Source organism: Aotus nancymaae, unplaced genomic scaffold (assembly GCF_030222135.1).
Source record: "Aotus nancymaae isolate 86718 unplaced genomic scaffold, 86718_ANA_hifiasm-v0.15.2.pri h1tg000057l, whole genome shotgun sequence".
NCBI lineage: Eukaryota > Metazoa > Chordata > Mammalia > Primates > Aotidae > Aotus > Aotus nancymaae.
The window spans coordinates 70,758,663-70,778,587 of NW_026988471.1; the positions used below are offsets into that span (position 1 = coordinate 70,758,663).

The 19,925-nt window shown below is 34.8% G+C and overlaps 1 protein-coding gene and 1 non-coding gene across 4 annotated transcripts in view; one reads left to right on the forward strand and one right to left on the reverse strand.

Annotated features, from left to right (window-relative positions):
• The window catches only part of ZNF638 (zinc finger protein 638), an 88,860-nt gene that overhangs the window by 42,371 nt on the left and 26,564 nt on the right, over positions 1-19,925 (forward strand). Inside the window, exons 8-15 of one of the 3 annotated variants that reach the window (XM_012475638.3) lie at positions 1,984-2,042; positions 2,274-2,326; positions 12,684-12,734; positions 15,298-15,369; positions 16,142-16,228; positions 16,695-16,763; positions 17,142-17,182; positions 18,686-18,817. In XM_012475638.3, the coding sequence (XP_012331061.1) occupies positions 1,984-2,042; positions 2,274-2,326; positions 12,684-12,734; positions 15,298-15,369; positions 16,142-16,228; positions 16,695-16,763; positions 17,142-17,182; positions 18,686-18,817 (564 nt within the window). Of the gene's footprint in view, positions 1-1,983; positions 2,043-2,273; positions 2,327-2,638; positions 2,663-12,683; positions 12,735-15,297; positions 15,370-16,141; positions 16,229-16,694; positions 16,764-17,141; positions 17,183-18,685; positions 18,818-19,925 lie in introns of those variants that run through there. The other 2 variants (XM_021670729.2, XM_064364230.1) reach the window with 2 other exon arrangements.
• LOC135269782 (U6 spliceosomal RNA) lies at positions 1,524-1,627 on the reverse strand. The gene has a single exon (XR_010338041.1). It is a non-coding gene; the product is annotated as a U6 spliceosomal RNA (small nuclear RNA).

Sequence of the window (19,925 nt, forward strand, 5' to 3'; positions counted from 1 at the left end):
TTGGAACTTAGTAGTTTCAAATTTCTTTTAAAATTGAAAATTACCATTAGTGGAATAGAAATAGAATGAATTTCTTCTAAATTATTGAGGGAACGTGTGGGATAAAATCCCCTATAGTGCCAAAGGAAATGACAAGAATGCCCAAAAAGAACAGAAATTGTAAAATTCCCTGAGAACAGTTATGATGAAATTCAGATCAAGTCAACAAATATTTACTGAATGTTCAAGCATGACTTTATGCACTGTGAATAGAATACTGAAGAAAACAAAGTCTCTGGTCTCACAGAGTTTTAACTTCAAGGGGTAGGGAGAGAGAGAAAACAAATTAAAAATACGTGCATATTGTGTGTGTTTTCAGCAAGTACTGTGGTGAAAAATATCAGGAAATGGGAATAGAGATACTCTTACAGGGAATGAGGAGCTGTGCAGCTTTCAGTAAGGTAGTTGGGAAGATCTCATTGAAAAGGTGATACTTGAGCACAACACTTTAAAAAGATGAGGGAACAAACCATGTCCTGGATTGAGAGCATGCCAGACAGAAGGAATAGCACCTGCAAAAGCTATACCTGTATAGCTTCTTTGAGGAGTAGAAAGGATGCTTGGGGTTGGAGTGAAGAAGGATAGGAAGAAGTGTGTTGTGGTTTGGGAATAGAAGGTAGGTGGAACATAGGTTACAAACTCTCAGAGGCCATTGTACGTATTGGGTTTGAGAGTAGAAGGTAGGTGAAACATACGTTACAAACTCTCAGAGGCCATTGTAAGTATTGGGTTTTTTCCTTGAGTCTAATGAAAAGTTTTGAGTTGAGGAATGGCAGGTTCAATCTAGTTTTATGTTGTGATTAGTGAGAAGGTAGAATGGCAAGGACTGAAGCACCAAGATCATTAGGAGGCAATTGTAGTAATCAAAGCAAAAGATGGTAGTAGTATAGACCAGGGTGATGGCAATTGCACTTTAGATATCCGAAATGTCACAGTGCTATAAGAAATTATGTTGTTAAAAGATAAACAGTAGTTCTCCCTTATCTGAGTCTTGGCTTTGCAATTTCAGTGGTCAACTGTGGTTAGAAAATGTTGAATAGAAGATTCTGGAAATAAACAACATGTTTTAAATTGTGCCCCATTCTGAGTAGCATGATGAAATTTCATGTGGTCCAGCTCCAGCTTAACGGGGGTTGCGAATCATTACTTTGTCCAGAGTACATCCACACTTTATATGCTACCTGCCCATTAGTCACTTAATAGCTGTCTTGGATATCAGATTGACAGTCACTTTATTGCAGTGCTTGTGTTTAAATAACCCTCATTTTACTTAATAATGGTCCTAAAGTGCAAGTATGGTGATACTGGCAATATGGATAGGCCAAAGAGAGGCTGTAAAATGCTTCCTTTAAGTGAAAAGGTGTAAGTTTTTGATTAAGGAAAGAAAAAAATTGTATGCTGAAGTTGCTAGTAAGATATTTTGATAGACCACATTCATGTAAGTTTTATTGCACTTGTTAAAACTGTTATTATTTTTTTTAATTTAAAATATAGAATGCCTAACGAATATGCATGTCATCCTTGCACAGGGACCATGCTAATTACCGTATCATTCTAATTTTAGTGTATGTGCTGCTGAAGGGAGCACTGTTCTGTTTTATTGTTGATCTCTTACTGTTCCTAATTTAGAAGTTAAACTTACATGTAAATATAGGGAAAAACATTGCATATATAGGGTTCAGTACTAGCACTGTTTGCAGGCATCCACTGCAGGTCTTGGATAAGGGTAGACTGCTGCAGTTAATGGTAATTAAACGCACATGAGTTGTAAAAGATGAGATGTAAAATTAGGCTGTGTAATCACAAATGGAAAAAAATGTCATTATAAGTAGAAAAAGGTAATAAGCGTGTATACTTTAGGAAGATTTTAGATTTTTCTTGTTCTGTATTTTCTAAATTGCTTTTTACTAAATTCCTTTTGTTCAAAATATTTTTCCTACACAGAACAAAGAGGTGAAGAAAAAGGCTTTAGAGTCAAAGAAAGTATCTGCATCTACCTTAAAGTAAGTGACTTTATGATTTCATGTGTGAGAATGAATGTGTATTTGTTTTAAGAAATTTTAATATGTAAAACTGCATTTTTAATATATTTTATCACCATAACTACAGTTTAAGTGGGACATCACTCCAGTTGAATTATTATAAATGTTTTTAGATGTAAATATTACATTTTTAGGATTTTGTAGAACTTAGAATTCCTAAGTTGCTGTTAAATTTTTTCTTCTTTTAAATAGAAGAGATACAGATGCTTCAAAAGCTGTTGAAATTGTTACTTCAACTTCTGCTGGTAAGTTGTTACTTTTAATATTCTTTCAAATGAGTGTGTCTTGTCAGTTTAATAGAAACTTAGATGATGATGCTTGGAAGGCACTGTTGTACTTTAATGAAAGAGATCTCAATTACGTTCTTTAATCGGTCCCTGTATTAAGCAGGTGGTTAAAATTTAGTGCCATATAATTACAGAATCTCTTCTGGAGTAAATATAACAAAACTATGAGATAATATATGTGAAATGTCTATCATAGTTCTACAGTTAATAGCTGTTTTTTACATGTTTAGGTTAGTTATGCAATACCTCCCTCCATCCCCTCCCGATAAACCCACAAGGCAAAACATAAGAAAGGTATGTTAAGATTGCTTATCTGGTCCCCTTTGATTTTGAAGGTTAATTGAGAGCCAAACAGCAAACAAAAAAGACTAACTAGAAATAGGTGTTATCACACTCATGTGCTAAAAGCTATTTCTTTATACTCAGGAAACTACTTGAAGCCATCATTGTGAATCTAGTTAAACAAATTTTGCATATAGTTTTAATAATTCCAGTTCTCTTTTTTCTTAGTCCCATTTAGGATTAGAAAGGTGGGAAGAAGTTGCTGCCAAAACATACATTCTTGAGACTAGTACTATACTAGTGAGAATAAACAGCTTGATAGTGAAAGACAAGAAAGGAAAGCTAAAATAAGGCAGACAAAAAATTCTGTTTAGCAGCTTACATTGTGTTTTGTATGTTCTATTTGGGGAAGGCAAACATATAGTGTATTTTGGTTTTCTATCCAGAGTAAGATAAGAATTTAGGCACTAAGTTTTGCTAGTGATGGGAATGTTGGATTGTATGGAATATCTCATTGCCGCATAATGTTTAGTTGTGTAGAGTGCTGAAGTATTGAAGGTTAGCGGAGATACTGTGGATGGCTTCTGGAAGGCAGTACATTTTTATTAAAATTTTGAATTAGGTGATGTTATATGAAGAGGTAAAATGTGGAGGCAGAAAATTACTTCATGTGGGGGACACATAACAAAGGTAACAAAGTTGAATTACTCTGTTGAAGACCTTGAAAGGTCATGCTGAGAAGTTTTCAAATTTGGCCTCATTAGTATCATTTTTCAAAATGTGTCATGATAAAGAGTAATTTCTGAAAGATGTTTTGGGTAAGAAAGTTTGTGATGTGTGTTACAGCCGTTTATTTTTCTTTTGAAATAGTAATTCACAGAACACTTCCATTTTATGAAGTCCTTCAGGAAAGAAACCTATTTAGCTTTGTCTAGTCCACTGTTTCCTAAGCTAGGCAAAGGTGCACTCCAGTTTTTCTGTATAAGAGTTAGTAACAATTGCTACAGACTCTGGGAAATTGCAGTAGAGAATATGGAGCCACTCACTGATTGTTTAGGATTCTTACATAGATTGGATAAATTGGAGAGATTTAAAAATCCCATTGAGAAAACACAATTGAACTTTACTTTGGGATGATTAGGACCTGATGTGAAAAAGGTTAAATTACGTGATGTGGGGGGGTAACGTTTGCCTTTTGTTATATGGAATTTTTCAGTAAATGAGTTTAAAAAATTTTTTAAGCAATTAAAAGATTTCAAAGTTTCAGTCCTGATAGGTGTTACTGAATGTGATGATATTATTGATTACAACTGGAAAACTCAGACACAGTGATGCCTTTGAATTTGGGGTTAGGACCTTAGATTTCAACATTATCAAATTTCAGCTGTCATAGGTATCAGCCGGAGATACTCTTTAGTTTACCAATCATATAGCATTGAAAGTGAGATATTTGGGAAGTTTAAAAAATTTAAGGTCTAAATTTTGGAAAGCTAAGTACTTCCTTCTAATATAAATGTAGAAAGAAAATCTGTAAATAGGAGTGAGAAAGTGACAGATGAGAAAGAAGAGTACATGATTTTGAGATCCGCTCAGATTAAAGAGTGATAGGAAAGATGAATTAGAGCAATTTTAAGGATAATTTTGATTATAAGCACAGGGAGGAAGCAAGAGTGTAATCTGATCATAAATGGAAACATTTAGAGCTCTTACCCGGTACTAATTAAAAAGAAAAATAGTAATTATTGAGTACCTATTATATGACCATGATAGAGGGCACTTTGTAGAGGCTTAGGATGTGTTAGAGGACCAGATTGGCATTCCTGTCCCCAGACACTTTCATTCTTAACTAGAGGTGACAAACATTACACATAAAATAAACATTAAATAATATATGTTCTAGGAAATGAGAAGTTCTGTGACACAAAGCAAAAGCAGAACCAGCGAAAAGGTAATGCAGGATTAGTTTGATTGAGAGTTACAATTTAGCACAAAATAAGATAAAAATTACTTACTAAGTAGACAGGCCTACCAACACAATCTGTACCAGAAGAGAGAAAACAATGAAAAGGAGCCTAACATTTGAGGGTATGATATTTTTCCTGGGCACATAGTATATTTATGTTACCTTGTTTAATCTTTCAAACCGTCCTTTGAGTTACAGTTAATATTGTTTGGCCGCGGTTTGGTAGCTTATGCCTGTAATCCCATCACTTTGGGAGGCCAAGGTGGGTGGATCACCTGAGGTCAGTAGTTCGAGGTCAACCTGGCCAATATGGTGAAACCCTGTCTCTACTAAAAATACAAAAATTAGCCAGGTGTGGTGGCGGGCGTCTGTAATCTCAGCTACTTGGAGGTTGAGGCAGGAGAACCTGGGAGGTGGAGGTTGCAGTGAGCCAAGATTGTGCCACTTCACTCCGGCCTGAGTGACAAGAGCGAGACTCCATCTCAAAAAAAAAATATTGTTCTCATTTTCTAGAAGAGATAGATTCAGAAAGTTTACATGAGTCACTCAGGGCCACATGGGTTAGAATTTGAACTCAGAACTTTATGATTCCAAAGCTTTATGCATGATTACCTCCCTCAAGAATGAAAATTTCTTGATCTCCTGGATCACTGTTTTTCTTTTCTCCTGCCTTTCTAGTTTTCCTAACAATCAATCTGTTCCTCTTCTCACATCATGCTTTTCTTCCTGGGTGGTTTCTTCTTTTTTCTTTTTTTTGAGATGGAATTTCACTCTGTTGCCTAGGCTGGAGTACAGTGGCATGATCTTGGCTCACTGCAACCCCTGCCTCCCAGGTTCAAGTGATTCTCCTGCCTCAGCCTCTTGAGTAGCTGGAATCGCAGGTATGCAGCACTATGCCTGGCTAATTTTTGTTTTTTTTTTTTTTAGTAGAGATGGGATTCCAACATGTTGGCTAGGCTGGTCTCGAACTCCTTACCTTAAGTGATCTGCCCACCCCGGTCTCCCAAAGTGCTGGGATTGTAGGTGTGAGCCACTGCGCCTGGCCCTCTTCCTGGATGATATCTCTTCCTCTTTGTCTTTAAGGACATCTCCCGTACATACATAAACTCTTCTATCCCTTCGAGTATACTCTTCTCATTTTCTTATATTTAACAGTTACCACTAATCATCCTGTAGGGTAATTCTTAACCCTGTCTTCTCTTTTCTTCTGTCTGACATAATTCAGATTTAAATAACATCCTTCTTCTTTTCTGCCAGTCAGTGGCGGATCCATGTTAGTTTTCCCTTGAATCTGCTTCAACTCTCAGATTCTTTATACATAGCTCCATCATGGCTGCAACTCCTTTTCATTCAGACTCATCCTCTCACATTTGAACTTTTGAAGATAGCCTCCTAACTGCTTTATTATATGCATTGTTGCCCAGAGGTCTCTTTAAAGCAGATCTGATCATTCTCCTTCTAGCAATCAATGGAAAAAAGTCCAAATTCTTTGGCTTTTCATAAATTATTCTTGGCCCTTTGACTACAGATTATCTTTTGAACTCCTTGACAGTCAACTGTGTATTACTTTTCAGCCACTCAGAATGGTTTATTTTCCATGTTATTTTATTCCTTGGTTGTTTATTTTTGCTGCCTATTTGCATGGAATTGATGTCTGACTTCACATAACTTTATTTAGTAAGCACTTAATAGGTCCTGAAGATAAAAAGTCAGTTAATACTTTTTTTGGGGAGAGTTGGGGGTCAGATTCCAGTTTATCCTGTAAGGCTCATCTCTGATGAAACTTCCTTGATTGAATGATTTTTCTGTAAGATTTTATGGCTTTTCTCTTTTTTAGAAATAATATGTACCCTTTTCTTTTTGCCTTTTCAATTCCCAGCTGAAAATGACTTTCTTTTAAATCTAATTATACAGGTAATAAATGTTTATTGTCAGAAGTTTAAAATATTTCAGAAAATGTTTAAAGAAAGTGATTCACACCATCCAGAGATCACCTCCTTGGTTTGCTTAAGTCGGTTATTTCCCCAGTAAAAGCACTCTCCTCACCTGTGGGAACTCCCACATGTGAGTTCCACCAAATCTTTAAGGAAACAATATCAATTTCAGCTATAATATGGCATTCAGGGGAAGGGATAGCTTCCTATAAAAGAGGGAATGAGAAAGTGTGGGGAAATAGGCTAATACATCAAATACTGACAAAGACATTACACACCTATCAGAATGTATAAAATAAAAAATAACGATAGCACCAAATGCTGAAGAGTATGCAGAGAAACTCATACATTGCGTTAAAGAGCAATTGTGAAATAGTACAGCCATTCTGGAAAAGAGTATAGCAATTTTAACTTAACAGAAACTAAACGTGCTTACCATGTTACTTATCACTTACACTCTTATCCACTTACACAGATAAATGAAAACTTAGGCTCATACAAAGGCCTATCCACCAATATTTATGGGTACTTTGTTTATAATAGCCCCAAACTGGAAACAAACCAAATGTTCTTCAGTGGATGAATGGCTATTTTAAAAAGTTTTATGTTATACAATTTCATGTATATCACATTGAAATGAAATTACAGAGAGAACAGATTAGTGATTGTAAGGGTTGGTGGGAGGGAGGTGGCTAGTGCTATAAATGGGTTTTAGAAGAGATATGAAGGAACTGTTCTGTATCTTGGCTGGTGGCAGTTACACTAATCCACACCTGTGATAAAATTTTGCAGAGCTAAGAACACATTGCATTCAGTACGAGTAAAATCTGTTTGTGTCAATTTTCTCTCTGTGTTACTGTACTACGGTTATGCAAAGTGTCAATCATTGGAGGGAAACTGGGTGAAGGGTATAGGGGGTCTCTCCCTCATATTTCATGCAACTCCATGTGAATTTACAATTATCTCAAAAGTAAAAGTTAAATATTTTTAAAATGCTGACAGAGCTTTCGTAATGGATTAAAACTAGATAACAATTATATTTAGAAATATTAATGTTAAATTTTAGCATAAAATTTTAACAGTGTCTGCGAGTACTGTAGATGAAGTACTATGATTGTGCACAAGAGAGAATCATATTGGAAGTATAAAGATGGTTCAAAATTAAGAAATCTGTTAATTCAATTCTACCATATTAGAAAAAGAACATATGATCCTTTCCATAAATACTGAAAAGGATATTATGTTCAACATCCATTTCTAGCATTTAAAAAAAGAATTCTTAGTGTGGACCACATAATGAGACCCAGTCTGTATCAGAAATTAAAAAATTATCTGGGCATGTTGGCATGTGCCTGTAGTCCCAGCTACTCGAAAGGCTGAGGCGGGAGGATTGCTTGAGCCCAGGAGGTCAAGGCTTCACTGAGCTGTGATTGTGCAACTGTATCCCAACCTATGCAACAGAGTAAGACCCTGTCTCAAAACAAACAAACAAAAAAATTAGTTCCTTAAATATATGTGGTTGTGTATATATAGTCTTATTTATGCACACATACATACACAAGTGCACATAAGTTAAAAGCCAGCATATGCTTAATAATGCATTAGATGCGTTCCCATTAAGGTTGGGAACCAAGAATATGCATCAACACATCTATGAGTTAAAATAAATGTTTTTTCAAACTAATAACCATTAACCAATACAGTGTAATTACAGAGGCATGGAAATTGGAAAGTAGGATACACCATTATTTGCAAATATGATAGTATGATGGAAAATCCAAGAGAATCAATTATAAAATGCTATTTTATTATAATTATGCATCTTAATTCTCTAATATGTAAAGTTTAATTGCCTTATTTGTAAAAAAGAGCTCCTTAGGTAATCTAATATTAAATAGTCTATTTACAATAATAAAAATGGTAGAAGTTAAAAAAAGACAACTAAAATATTAAAAGGCATAAAATGAGTCTTAAATGAAAAAAATGACATTCTTGGATAGAAAGCCTCACCCTTATAAAATGCCTTTTCTTCTTTTCTTATTCTTTACTGCTGCTGCTGCTGCTTCTCCCTCTCCTTCTCCTCATCCTCCTCTGCCTCTGCCTCATCGCTGCTGCCTTCCCCACCCCCACCCCCACCCCAGGCTGGAGTTCAGTTGCACAGTGTCGTTCACTGAAACCTCTGCCTCCCAGTTTCAAGTGATTCTTCCACCTCATCCTCCTGGCCAGAGCCATCTTGTCCAGCTAAACCTCTTTTTTCTTTATACGTGAAGTATAAAGAATAATAGCAAAAAAAAAAAAAAATTTAAATTAACATAGGCTGATAGTTTATATAAGAAATTAACATAAAAGAATAGGCAAGACAATTCTTTAAAGGAAACAATGAAAACAGACTATCCATAATAAATATTAAAATATATTACAAAGTTAAAAGATTTAGAATAGTTTCATATAGTTACATAGACAGAAAGTAGGACAGAAGAGAGTCCAGAGATGTTTCCCAAAACATAGGGGACATCAGTAAATTTTTTTTCCTCTCTTATCTTTTTTACCTGTGTTCCCCTGCAGTGTATGCCAAGATAATTTTTATGTTAATATTTCATATTAGTGGGGAAAAGATTCATTATGCATTATATTAACTAGCTACTTTTTTTACTCACGCTTATGATCCCAGCACTTTGGGAGGCCAAGGTGAGTGGATCACTCTAGGCCAGGAATTGGAGACCAACCTGGCCAACATGGTAAAATCCTGTCTCTACTAAAAATACAAATATTAGCTGAGAGTGGTGGTCCTCTCCTGTAGACGCAGCTACTTGGAGGCTGAGGCATGAGAATCGCTTGAACCAGCAAGGCGGAGGTTGTAGTAAGCTGAGATCATGCCACTGCACTCCATCCTGGGCAACAGAGCAGGACTCTGTCTCAAAAAAAAAAGTAAAAGCACTTACATCAAACTGCAGTTGGATCCAAGATTTACTGTGATACATAAGATGATAACAGTATTCTTTAAGTGTGAAGAATATTTTTGTAAGATTTTAGGTTGAGAAGTCCTTCCCAATCAGGAAGACATTTGACTACATAAAAAGTATTAATGCATAAGCATTTTGAGTGTCTTTTTAAGAAAATTGTTAACCTATGTGATACAGACTAAGTTTCTTATATAAGGAACTCTAATAAAAAGTAAGGAGAGAGAGATCCAAGATGGCTGATGATTAGCAGCTCGGGCACGTACCTCCCAGTGAAAGCGCAAAGAACGAGAGGACGCCACACTTTCAGACGAATATTAGTTGCTCACGGACCAGGAGATTCCCAGTGGAGGAGCCCCACGGGTCGCCAGGGCGACTCTTGTGGCCGGCGTGGCGGTTTTGCTGGTGCCTTAGCACGCCAGTTCTTGGTGCAGAGTCCGGAGATTCCCGGGCAGAAAAGCACCATCAATCTTAACACCGCTGTTTTGGCCGGCTCAGTGGATTGCTCAGATTTCGGCGCAGGGAATCAACAAGTTGGACGTCAGAGACCCAGTTAGAAAGTCGGTAATTATAAAGACGACAGACGGACAAATATATAATGAAGGGAAGAAACCAGCGTAAAAAGGTAGAGAATACTCAAAATCAGAATGCCTCTCCCTCTACAGGGGATTGCAATTCCTCATCAGTAACGGAACAAGGCTTAATAGATTACACGTGTGTTACAATAACAGAAGCAGGTTTCAAAACGTGGGTGATAAGAAACTTCTGTGAATTAAAAGAACTTCTAACCCAATGCAAAGAAACTAAGAACCTTGAAAAAAGGTTTGACGAAATGTTAACGAGAATGGACAATTTAGAGAAGAATATAAGTGAATTGATGGAGCTGAAAAACACAACACGAGAACTTCGCGAAGCATGCACAAGTTTAAACAGTTGAATTGATCGAGCAGAAGGAAGGATATCAGAAGTCGAGGACCAGCTCAGTGAAATGAAACGAGAAGACAAGAATGCAGAAAAAAGGATGAAAAGGAATGAGCAAAGTCTCCAGGAAATATGGGACTATGTGAAAAGACCTAATCTACGTTTGATAGGTGTACCTGAATGTGATGAAGAGAATGAATCCAAGTTGGAAAATACTCTTCAGGATATCATTCAGGAAAATTTTCCCAACCTGGCAAGGCAGGGTAATATTCAACTCCAGGTAATACAGAGAACACCACAAAGATATTCTTCAAGACGACCAACCCCAAGGCACATAATCGCCAGATTTATTAGGGTTGAAATGAAGGAGAAAATACTAAGGGCAGCCAGAGAGAAAGGTCAGGTTACCCATAAAGGGAAAGCTATCAGACTTACAGCAGATCTCTCAGCAGAAACCCTACAAGCCAGAAAAGAGTGGGGACCAATATTTAACATCCTTAAAGAAAAGAACTTTCAACCCAGAATTTCCTATCCAGCCAAACTAAGCTTTATGAGCGAAGGAAAAATTAAATCTTTTGCGAACAAACAAGTACTTAAGAGAGTTCACCACCACCAGGCCTGCTTTACAAGAGCTTCTGAAAGAAGCACTATACATATAAAGGAACAACCAATATCAGCCTTTCCAAAAATACATCAAAATCAAAGAACTTTAACACAATAAAAAATTTACATCAACTAATGGGCACAACAGCCAGCTAGCATCAAACGCCGGTATTAAACTTATATATATTTTAATTGGATAAAAAGCCAAAACCCATCGGTATGCTGCATCCGGGCCCATCTTACATGCAACAATACACAAAGACTCGGAGAGAAGGAGGAAGATTTACCAATCAAACAGAGAGTAAAAATAAACTAATAAACAAAGCAGGAGATGCAATTCTCGCCTCTGATAAAGTAGACTTTAAAGCAACCAAGATCAAAAGAGGCGAGGAATGACATTACATAATGGCAAAAGGATCAATGCAACAAGAAGAGCTAACGATTCTATAGATCAACGAGATAGAAAATTAACAAGGATATTCAGAACTTGAACTCAGACCCGGAACAAGTAAACTTAATAAACATTTATAGAACTCTCCACTTCAAATACACAAAACATACATTACCACCTCACACCTATTCCAAAGGTGACTATATAATTGGAAGTAAATCACTCCTCAGTAATCGCATAGCATTTCATAGGTTTAAATTAAATATTGGTTGGCTGTTTGTTTGTTATCTTCTTCCCTTATTCCTTCCTGACTACATCATTAAGTATAATTATCAGTATAAAAGAGGTTTTCAATACTTACTACTAAATTGCATTCTAGCCTGGGCAAGAAAGCAATACTCCCATTCTCTCTCCCTCTTTCTTTTCCTTCTCCCTCCTCCCCATTTTCTCTCTCTCTTTCTCTTCCTTTTTCCTCCTTCCTATTCTCTCTCTCTCTTTCTCTAAAAAAAAAAAAAAAATTTCCCATCTCTGCTTCTTTGTATGGTGGCATTATTCACTTCATTGCCAACAGATTTCCTCTGCATCGGAGTAAATATGGCTCCAGAAGTTCCAAAACCTTAAACTTGAGGTGTGTATCACTGAAATGTCCCTCTTTTCTAAGTTAAAAAAAATATTTTCAGAAGAAGACACTTACTTCGGTACTGTTGTTCAGTTTCCCATGTGGAGAAAAATAAATTTAAACCACTTAAAAAAAAAAAAAATAAGAAGCCTCAATAACCCAAAATATAAATTGGAAAATAGTATGATTAGGTAGATTATAGAGAAAGAAGTAGAGATGACTTTTAAGCATATGAAAATGTATACAACTACACTTAAAATTAGAGAAAAAAAATCCCACCAGTTTTCATTTCACATTGGGAAGGTTGATCATGTTAATTACCATGTTAGACTTTTGACATGATATATTGTGTGTGTTTAGAAATGGGGAATAATCCCTATGCTTTGTTGGGACTGTTAACTAGTCCAGCCTTTCTGGAAGTCAGTCTAATATTAATTGTTAAAATTTAAATCTGTATGCCTTTTGACACTTCAAGTTCGTATCTAAGAATTTGCCCCCATAATAATTCCATAGACATACAGACATGAGTATAGCGATGTTTCTTGCAGGGTTCCTTTGAAGTTATTACTAGGTTGACTTTTAACTAAAGCCAAATGATGTTATTTGTAATGTAGTACTTAAATGTTTTTCTTGTTATTTTAGCCAAAACTGGACAAACGAAGGCATCTGTAGCCAAAGTAAACAAATCTGCAGGTATGTTTTTTTAAGGTTAGGATTCTAGACTATCAGTTAACTTTAATTTATTTAATAATTATATGACAGTAGTCTTGGATTTCATGTGACATAGTCTGTATTAAATGCATGCTAATCTTTGAGATTTATAATCATCAGCAGTTTAAAGAAATGGTATATACTAGATAATGCTCTTTAGTAATTATTGCAATCATTTAACTGGATAAAATATTTCTCAGGATGAATAACATGTAATTTCCTCTGTTTCTTTTATTGAGTTCTCTTCTTCCTGCTTTCTTTTACATAATAGTTTAAATAATAAACATGATCCTTTGTAGTTTTTGTGAGCTACAGTGGGATTTTAAGTAATTATTTTTTCTCTTTTCCCTTGCATAATCTTTTACAGTTTTTCTCCGATTTCTACTAAATCTTCATTAATTCAGGGTCATCTCTTAAATGGGTAGAGATCAATGTATTAAATTATCTTTGGAGCTGGGCATGGTGACTTACGCCCAGTAATCCCAGCACTTTGGGAGGCCGAGGTGGATGGATCACCTTAAGTCAGGATGTTGATTCCAGCCTGGCCAACTGGTGAAATACTGTCTCTACTAAAAATACAAAAGAAGTAGCCAGGAGCTGGTGGTGCACACCTGTAATCTCAGCTACTCGGGAGGCTGGGGTCGGAGAATCCCTTGAACCCAGGAGGCAGAAGTTGGAGTGAGCCGAGATCGCACCACTGCACTCTAGCCTGGGCGACAGAGCGAGACTCTGTCTGAAGTAAATAAATACACAAATAATCTTTCATATAATATTAAAAAGGAAAGGAAACAGCCTTGAACTGTCAAAAATCATTGTTAGTAGCAGTTTCAGAATTTTCATATAGTAGTTTCTTAGAAGCAGTAATTTGAGTGGATCATGGGTGGCTAGGAAACTTGTCTTGAAGCTGCATTAATTTTGCTAACACTTTGTTTTTTGTTTTTTGTTTTATTATTTATTTATTTTTTCTTCTTTTGTTAACACTTTGATGTTACTTTGATACTAAGTGTGTGGGAGTCATTTGGGATGTGGTAAACTGACTCTAACACTGATGACCACCCCTTTGCTGTTGGAAATTAATACTGGCTATTTTTAATTTTTTCCCTAAGTCCTAGTACCCAGATAGAAGTTATAAAATGAATTGACTTGTGATAATAACATAGGATAGTGAAAGAAATACCTTAAGGGCCCACTGAGGCTCAGTTTACTACAGTGAGGCAAAAGTCGCGAATGACCAAGAATTGACAAATTGGGGTGACAAGCTGTAAGGATTTGTATTGCTCTTTATTGAGCAAAGATGATGGACCATCTTGAATATAAAAGGTGAATTTGTAAACTATTTCAGTTAATTTTTGTAGATGTTCAATGAATTTTTTTTTTTTGTATTTCTAAAAGTATGATTGTATTTTTACAATGTTCCTGTTAGATAATTTTGACAATCACCACCCTTATATTTAGGGAAATGTGTACACAAATCTGTTAGTGCCCCAAAGCTTCTTGATACAAATTGGAATTCAATTTAGATCTATTGATTTTTTTTTTTATCTTGGACTTTTTCCTCATCCATTCTCCCTAGTTGTTATGAATCCTAATTTCAGAGTTAAATGTTTCTCTCTGCATGGAAAGGATTTGGGCTCTCTGACGATCTGCAACACTTTGATGATCACATCTTTATAAATAGCACCATCTTGGAAAATAAGCCATAATAATAGATATGTAGGTACAAATAATGGTCAGAGCAATTTAAATAGTCTTGTACAGCTAGGAAACTGTAGGAATTAGTTAAAACAATCCTTATATGATCTGACCATGATATAAGTGTTCTTGAATGCATTTTAATAAATTAGGAGCCATGGAAGCATGGGTTGGGAGGATCTAGGTTTAATTGCTTTTGGACTTGCTGAAAGTATGGGATTGTTTTATGTCCTTGGAATTAGTAATTTTGTTTCTAGTTGATTCACACATTCAGAAATTTATCTAACTTGCATGAATGCTGTTTTAAGTACAGGTTGAATATCCCTTATCCAAAATGGTTGGGAGCAGAAGTGTTTTACATTTTTGGAATATTTGCATATACATAATGAGATACTGGGGGATGGGAGCCAAGTCTAAATGTGAAATTCATTTCTATTTCATATATAACTTATATGCATAGCCTGAATGCAATTTTATACAATGTTTTAATAATTTTGTGCATGAAACAAAGTTTTTTTAAAGTATACTTATGTGGGAATTTTCCACTTGTCATGTCATGTCAGCAGCACTCAGGGTTTCAGGTTTTGAAACATTTCAGATTTTGGATTTTCAGATTAGGGGTGTTTGATCTATACCTCAGTAGGGAGGTGAATTCTTATTTCAGTGATCTCTTTTTTTCTTAAAGTACCAGCATTGCTAGATTTAGAAAATGACCTATGCCTCCAAAGATTATAGCATTTTATATTTTGAATAAAATATAGTCTATTCTTACATTTTTTTCTGTGTGAGGTTCTTTGGGGATTGTTGATACTAGTTAAGTAAACCAGTTTTGACTGTAGCTTTTGTGATTTAGGGAAATCAGCAAGTTCTGTAAAATCTGTGGTAACAGTAGCTGCTAAAGGTAATAAAGCTTCAATCAAAACAGGTAAGACTACTGGGGAGGAGAGATTTTATTTATTCTTTATTCACGTTTTAAATTCATATAATAATTGTTAGCATCTAATACTTAAAGAGTTTAGTAGATACTTCTTTGATATTTAAAACCTGACCCATTTTGTTGGAATTTTTTTGCTACTTTGGTCTTTGGCAGATAATTTTTGTGCATGTAAACAATCACATATATATATACAGCTATATAACTACATTTTTGACAGCTTCGTAATCACAGGTTGCACTGTCATTTCCCTCCATTGAATGGTTTAATCTTTGTTTCCCTTTTTTTCTAGAGCTGTCAATTCATATTGTCATCTCCAGTTTGTACAATTGCTTTGATGCTTGTTACTTTTAAAAAGATTATGTTAGAAGTGCATTTGTTTTCAGTAAAGAAATGGAACACTGTTTAAATGTAGCACCTTGGAACTAGAGCCATCTTTTTAGTTGTATCTTTCCTAATAGACTAATCCTAAAGAATCTTTGCAGAAGTTACATAGTAATATTTTAGTGTGTGATTATGATGTTGATCTGCCGCATGAAGGTTAAACATGTGGCTCATTAAAGGGCATCACCAAAAAATTGTATCTTGACTTAAATTTGCTTTTAATCTTATTGGGAAAGAGGTACAGAAGATAAATAAAAATACTGAATATTGAAAAAGAGCTGCTTTTGTAATAAAGTCAAACTAATTTACTAATACATTAGTGTGAAACATGCCAAATGATTTAACAGACCTTTAGAATAATGGCTCACTGTACTTTTAGCAAAATCTGGTGGAAAGAAGTCTTTAGAAGCCAAAAAGACTGGGAATGTCAAAAACAAAGACTCTAACAAACCTGCTACTGTACCAGGTAAGCTTGAAATGTGGTCATTCAGTGCTTTCTTTTCTTTTTTTAACTTTTTATTTTAAGTTTAGTGGCACATGTACAGGTTTCTTACATAGGTATACGTGTGTCATGGGGGTTTGTTGTATAGATTATTTCATCACCCAGGTATTAAACCTAGTACCCATTAGTTATTTTTCCTGATCCTCTCCCTCCTCCCACCCTCCAGTAGGCCCCAGTGTGTGTTGTTCCCCTCTATGTGTCCATTTATTTTCTTTAGATCATCTTGAAGGTATATTCTGAATCTTTTGCCTAAAAATTATCAAAGTGGGGAATGCTGTTTTGTTTTTCAAAGAGAAATGTTTGACTTAAGTCAGGTCAGCCTAAGGAGACTTGAAATGTCAAAGTAAACTAGCTTAAGTTCCTGTTTAGGTTCATTAGTTTAATTATATTAGTGTTTTGCTAGACTATTAAAGCAGACTATTTCCTGCAGAAAACTCTGAAGTAAAGACCAATATGGAGGCCAAAGCCACTGAAAACTGTGCTAAAGAAGCTATTTCTGGTAGGTCAATAGGAACTTTATTTTGTTCTTTTATGTTTAAAGGTGGAAGGAAAATTAAAATTTTTAGAAAATAAATACTTAATTTTATATCCCCCCCAAAACATTTACTTATTTTAATTACCAGTGCCATACCTAAGTGAAATTAAGAATATTATGATTCATGTCTTTACTGTATCTCTTAAGATGAAATTCTGATCTCAGAAAGAATGAAAATGTTTTTTTTTAAAGTCAGTGTCACTTTTATAGTTATTTTGTACTAATTATCTAGTATTTTGTTGTATTATACATTTTCATGTACCTACTGTTTAATCTACTGTGGAATAAAGTGGGATCTTGATAAATATATCTGCATCATTTTAAATTTTATTTTGTATTAAGAAGCTGCTTTGGAGACCACAGAAAATGAACCAGTTAGCAAGGTGAGTTTTCATACTTTCTTTATTTCTTAAAGCTCAAGAAATTTTAACAAAAAATATTTTTCTCATAAAGCCAGGTAAAAACTGCACAGTATTTGGCATGTGAGAAATTCCAGTCATTTGTGACTTTTAAAATGGAAAAGAGAAAAAAATTGATTTTTAGCTCAAAAACCTTGAGGTGCAGAGTAAGTCACAAAAATCAGGAACGGATCATCAACAAACGTACATGTTTTTATTGAAGATTAGTTTTCACTGAGAACATGTTTAAGCCAAAATGGGTTTGGGTAGACAGTAGTTGGTCAAATTAGAATCAGTAGAATTTAGTAAAATCTATATTTTTTCTTAGAAGTAAATGAAAGATATGTTAATAGTTAGAATACCAGTTGTTTGCATTTTTAGAGAAGCAAGTAGAGTTTGCAGTTTTACTTAAAGGACATAAAGTTCACTTAATATATTCTTTTCTTGTGTTTTTATCTGTTACTATGACTATATTACAGTGTCATTAATTTACATTTTATTGGTGTAGATTTTGAGATCATTCAGGTGTTGAGCATAAGTTTATTTTTGTCTGGTAGATCCATTCTTCAAATAGTAACAAAGTAATAAGTCTTATTTTAGGAAGAGTATTTTATAGCACCAATTTAGTGTAAAGTCACACTAAACTGGTTTATGAAAATTGTAACTTCCTTTTTTTCCCCCCACTAGATAAAAAATTGCCAGGTTGACTGTAGCACATCATTTTTAGAAATTTCCGCAATAACCATGAAAGGAATAATTGGCATTGATGAGAGAGTCATCTTGAGGAATAAAATAGATCTGAGAAAAAGGATAGCAGAAAACAAAATGCTTAATTGCATTGAGGATTGGGTTGTGGGGTAAAGACTCTCAGGGACTTTTTTATTATATATTGCCTAAAAGTGATTATCTTATTTGGGGAGATAAAAGGTTACACACTGTTAATGGAGCTTGGGGATATTATCACAAGACACAGGAATGGCAACAGTATATTAAAGGAAGGAGTCGTAGTCAGAAACAGATGAACTTGTGTTTTAAAACAGTGGGTAACAGCTGCTCAGGTGGCTGAGACACAATAATCACTTGAACCTGGAAGACGGAGGTTGCTGTGAGCCAAGATTGTACCACTGCACTCCAGCCTGGGCAACAGAGCAAGACTGTCTCCAAAAACAAAAGCAAATGCCTGTCCCCTCTCCTCAGAAAAAAAATAAATAAAAGAACAGTGAATGAAAAAGATACCAACAGACCTGGACTAAATGACAGATGGTATAACTGCAATTAGTCTGTGTACTCCTGAAGAGTGTTAATTTACAAGTTTTTTTGGTTTTCTTTTTAATTTGAGGTTCAGACCGGCTTCCTAAATTTATCAGACTTTCCTCAGTATTAAATGCAACTATATACTAACATAATATAACATGCAATATAAACTTAAGTAAATATAAAAGCAATTAAAGAAATTTTAATATCGGGTTTTAAAAATTTGTTTTGAAGGAAACAGAAGAAATATGTGTGATGCTTATCTCTAATTTGCCTAATAAAGGATATTCTACAGAAGAAGTTTGTGACTTAGCAAAACCATTTGGTGGCTTAAAGGATGTCTTGATTTTCTCATCTCATAAAAAGGTAACAGTTGATAATAGCTGTTCATATCCTCTGCAAGCATGCTTTGAAAAACATTAAATGTACAAAACTAGAAAGAAAGGGTTTAAAAGCAGTATCTCAAAGTAAACTTTCAAGCTTTGAGGGATTTTAAAATATTAAACACAGATATCCTTTATTTTAGTATTGTAATCAGGCATAGTGTTAATGATGGGAACAAATGGCTTTCTAATGTGTCAAAGTTTTACGCAATTTTTGTTAAATAGGAAATGTTTTATGTCTTTAATATGTTTAATAAAGAGTTCTATAAATTACTTATAAGATTTTGTAGATCACTCTTCTAGTTGTATTTCATACTCTTCTCTTTTACCAGTGATATTCAAATGGGAAGTAACCATTTTCAGACTCAGATGTCATCAATACTTAAAACAATCTGGGTTTATCTTTATGTTCTAAATTTTCTTTAAGTATGTGTTGGGACAACACATTAACAACACATTGCTAATAGTCAACTTGTAGAAAGTATGTTTAGTTGAGTGAGATAGGAAATAGTTTAAATAATGGAAATAGCACCTTTAGAATAGTGGAAGAAGGGTTCTTATGATAGAAAGGAGTTGGCAGTCATCAGAGATCTTTGAAAGTAGAATAGGATTTATGTTTTGAGGCATTTGGAGCCAGCATGCTTGAGAAAATGGTAGAAGAGAATGAGTACAGGTGAGTTACATGTAATTTCACATTGTGTTAAAAGTAGATTATTTGAATGATTGCAGAGCTCAGTAAATACACTAAAAACCATTGCATTATGTATAATGGTTGAACTTTAAACCTAAGTTATCTGCCCAGTTTTGAGTGGAGTTGAGTAAAATTATTAAAATATTTGGAGATTTAATGCAAATGCTTTAAACATTTATGAAATTAAAATTAACTAAATTAAAATGAAAATTTAAAAACTGAAGAGTATTTGTTTAAAATGGGAAACAGGATTCACATCTACATTATGCTGTAACACATTAAACCTTCAATAAATAAATAGACAACCTTAAGAGATAATTCACTGTTGGGCACGGTGGCTCATGCCTGTAATCCCAGCACTTTGGGAGGCTGAGGTGGGTGGATCACGAGGTCAGGATTT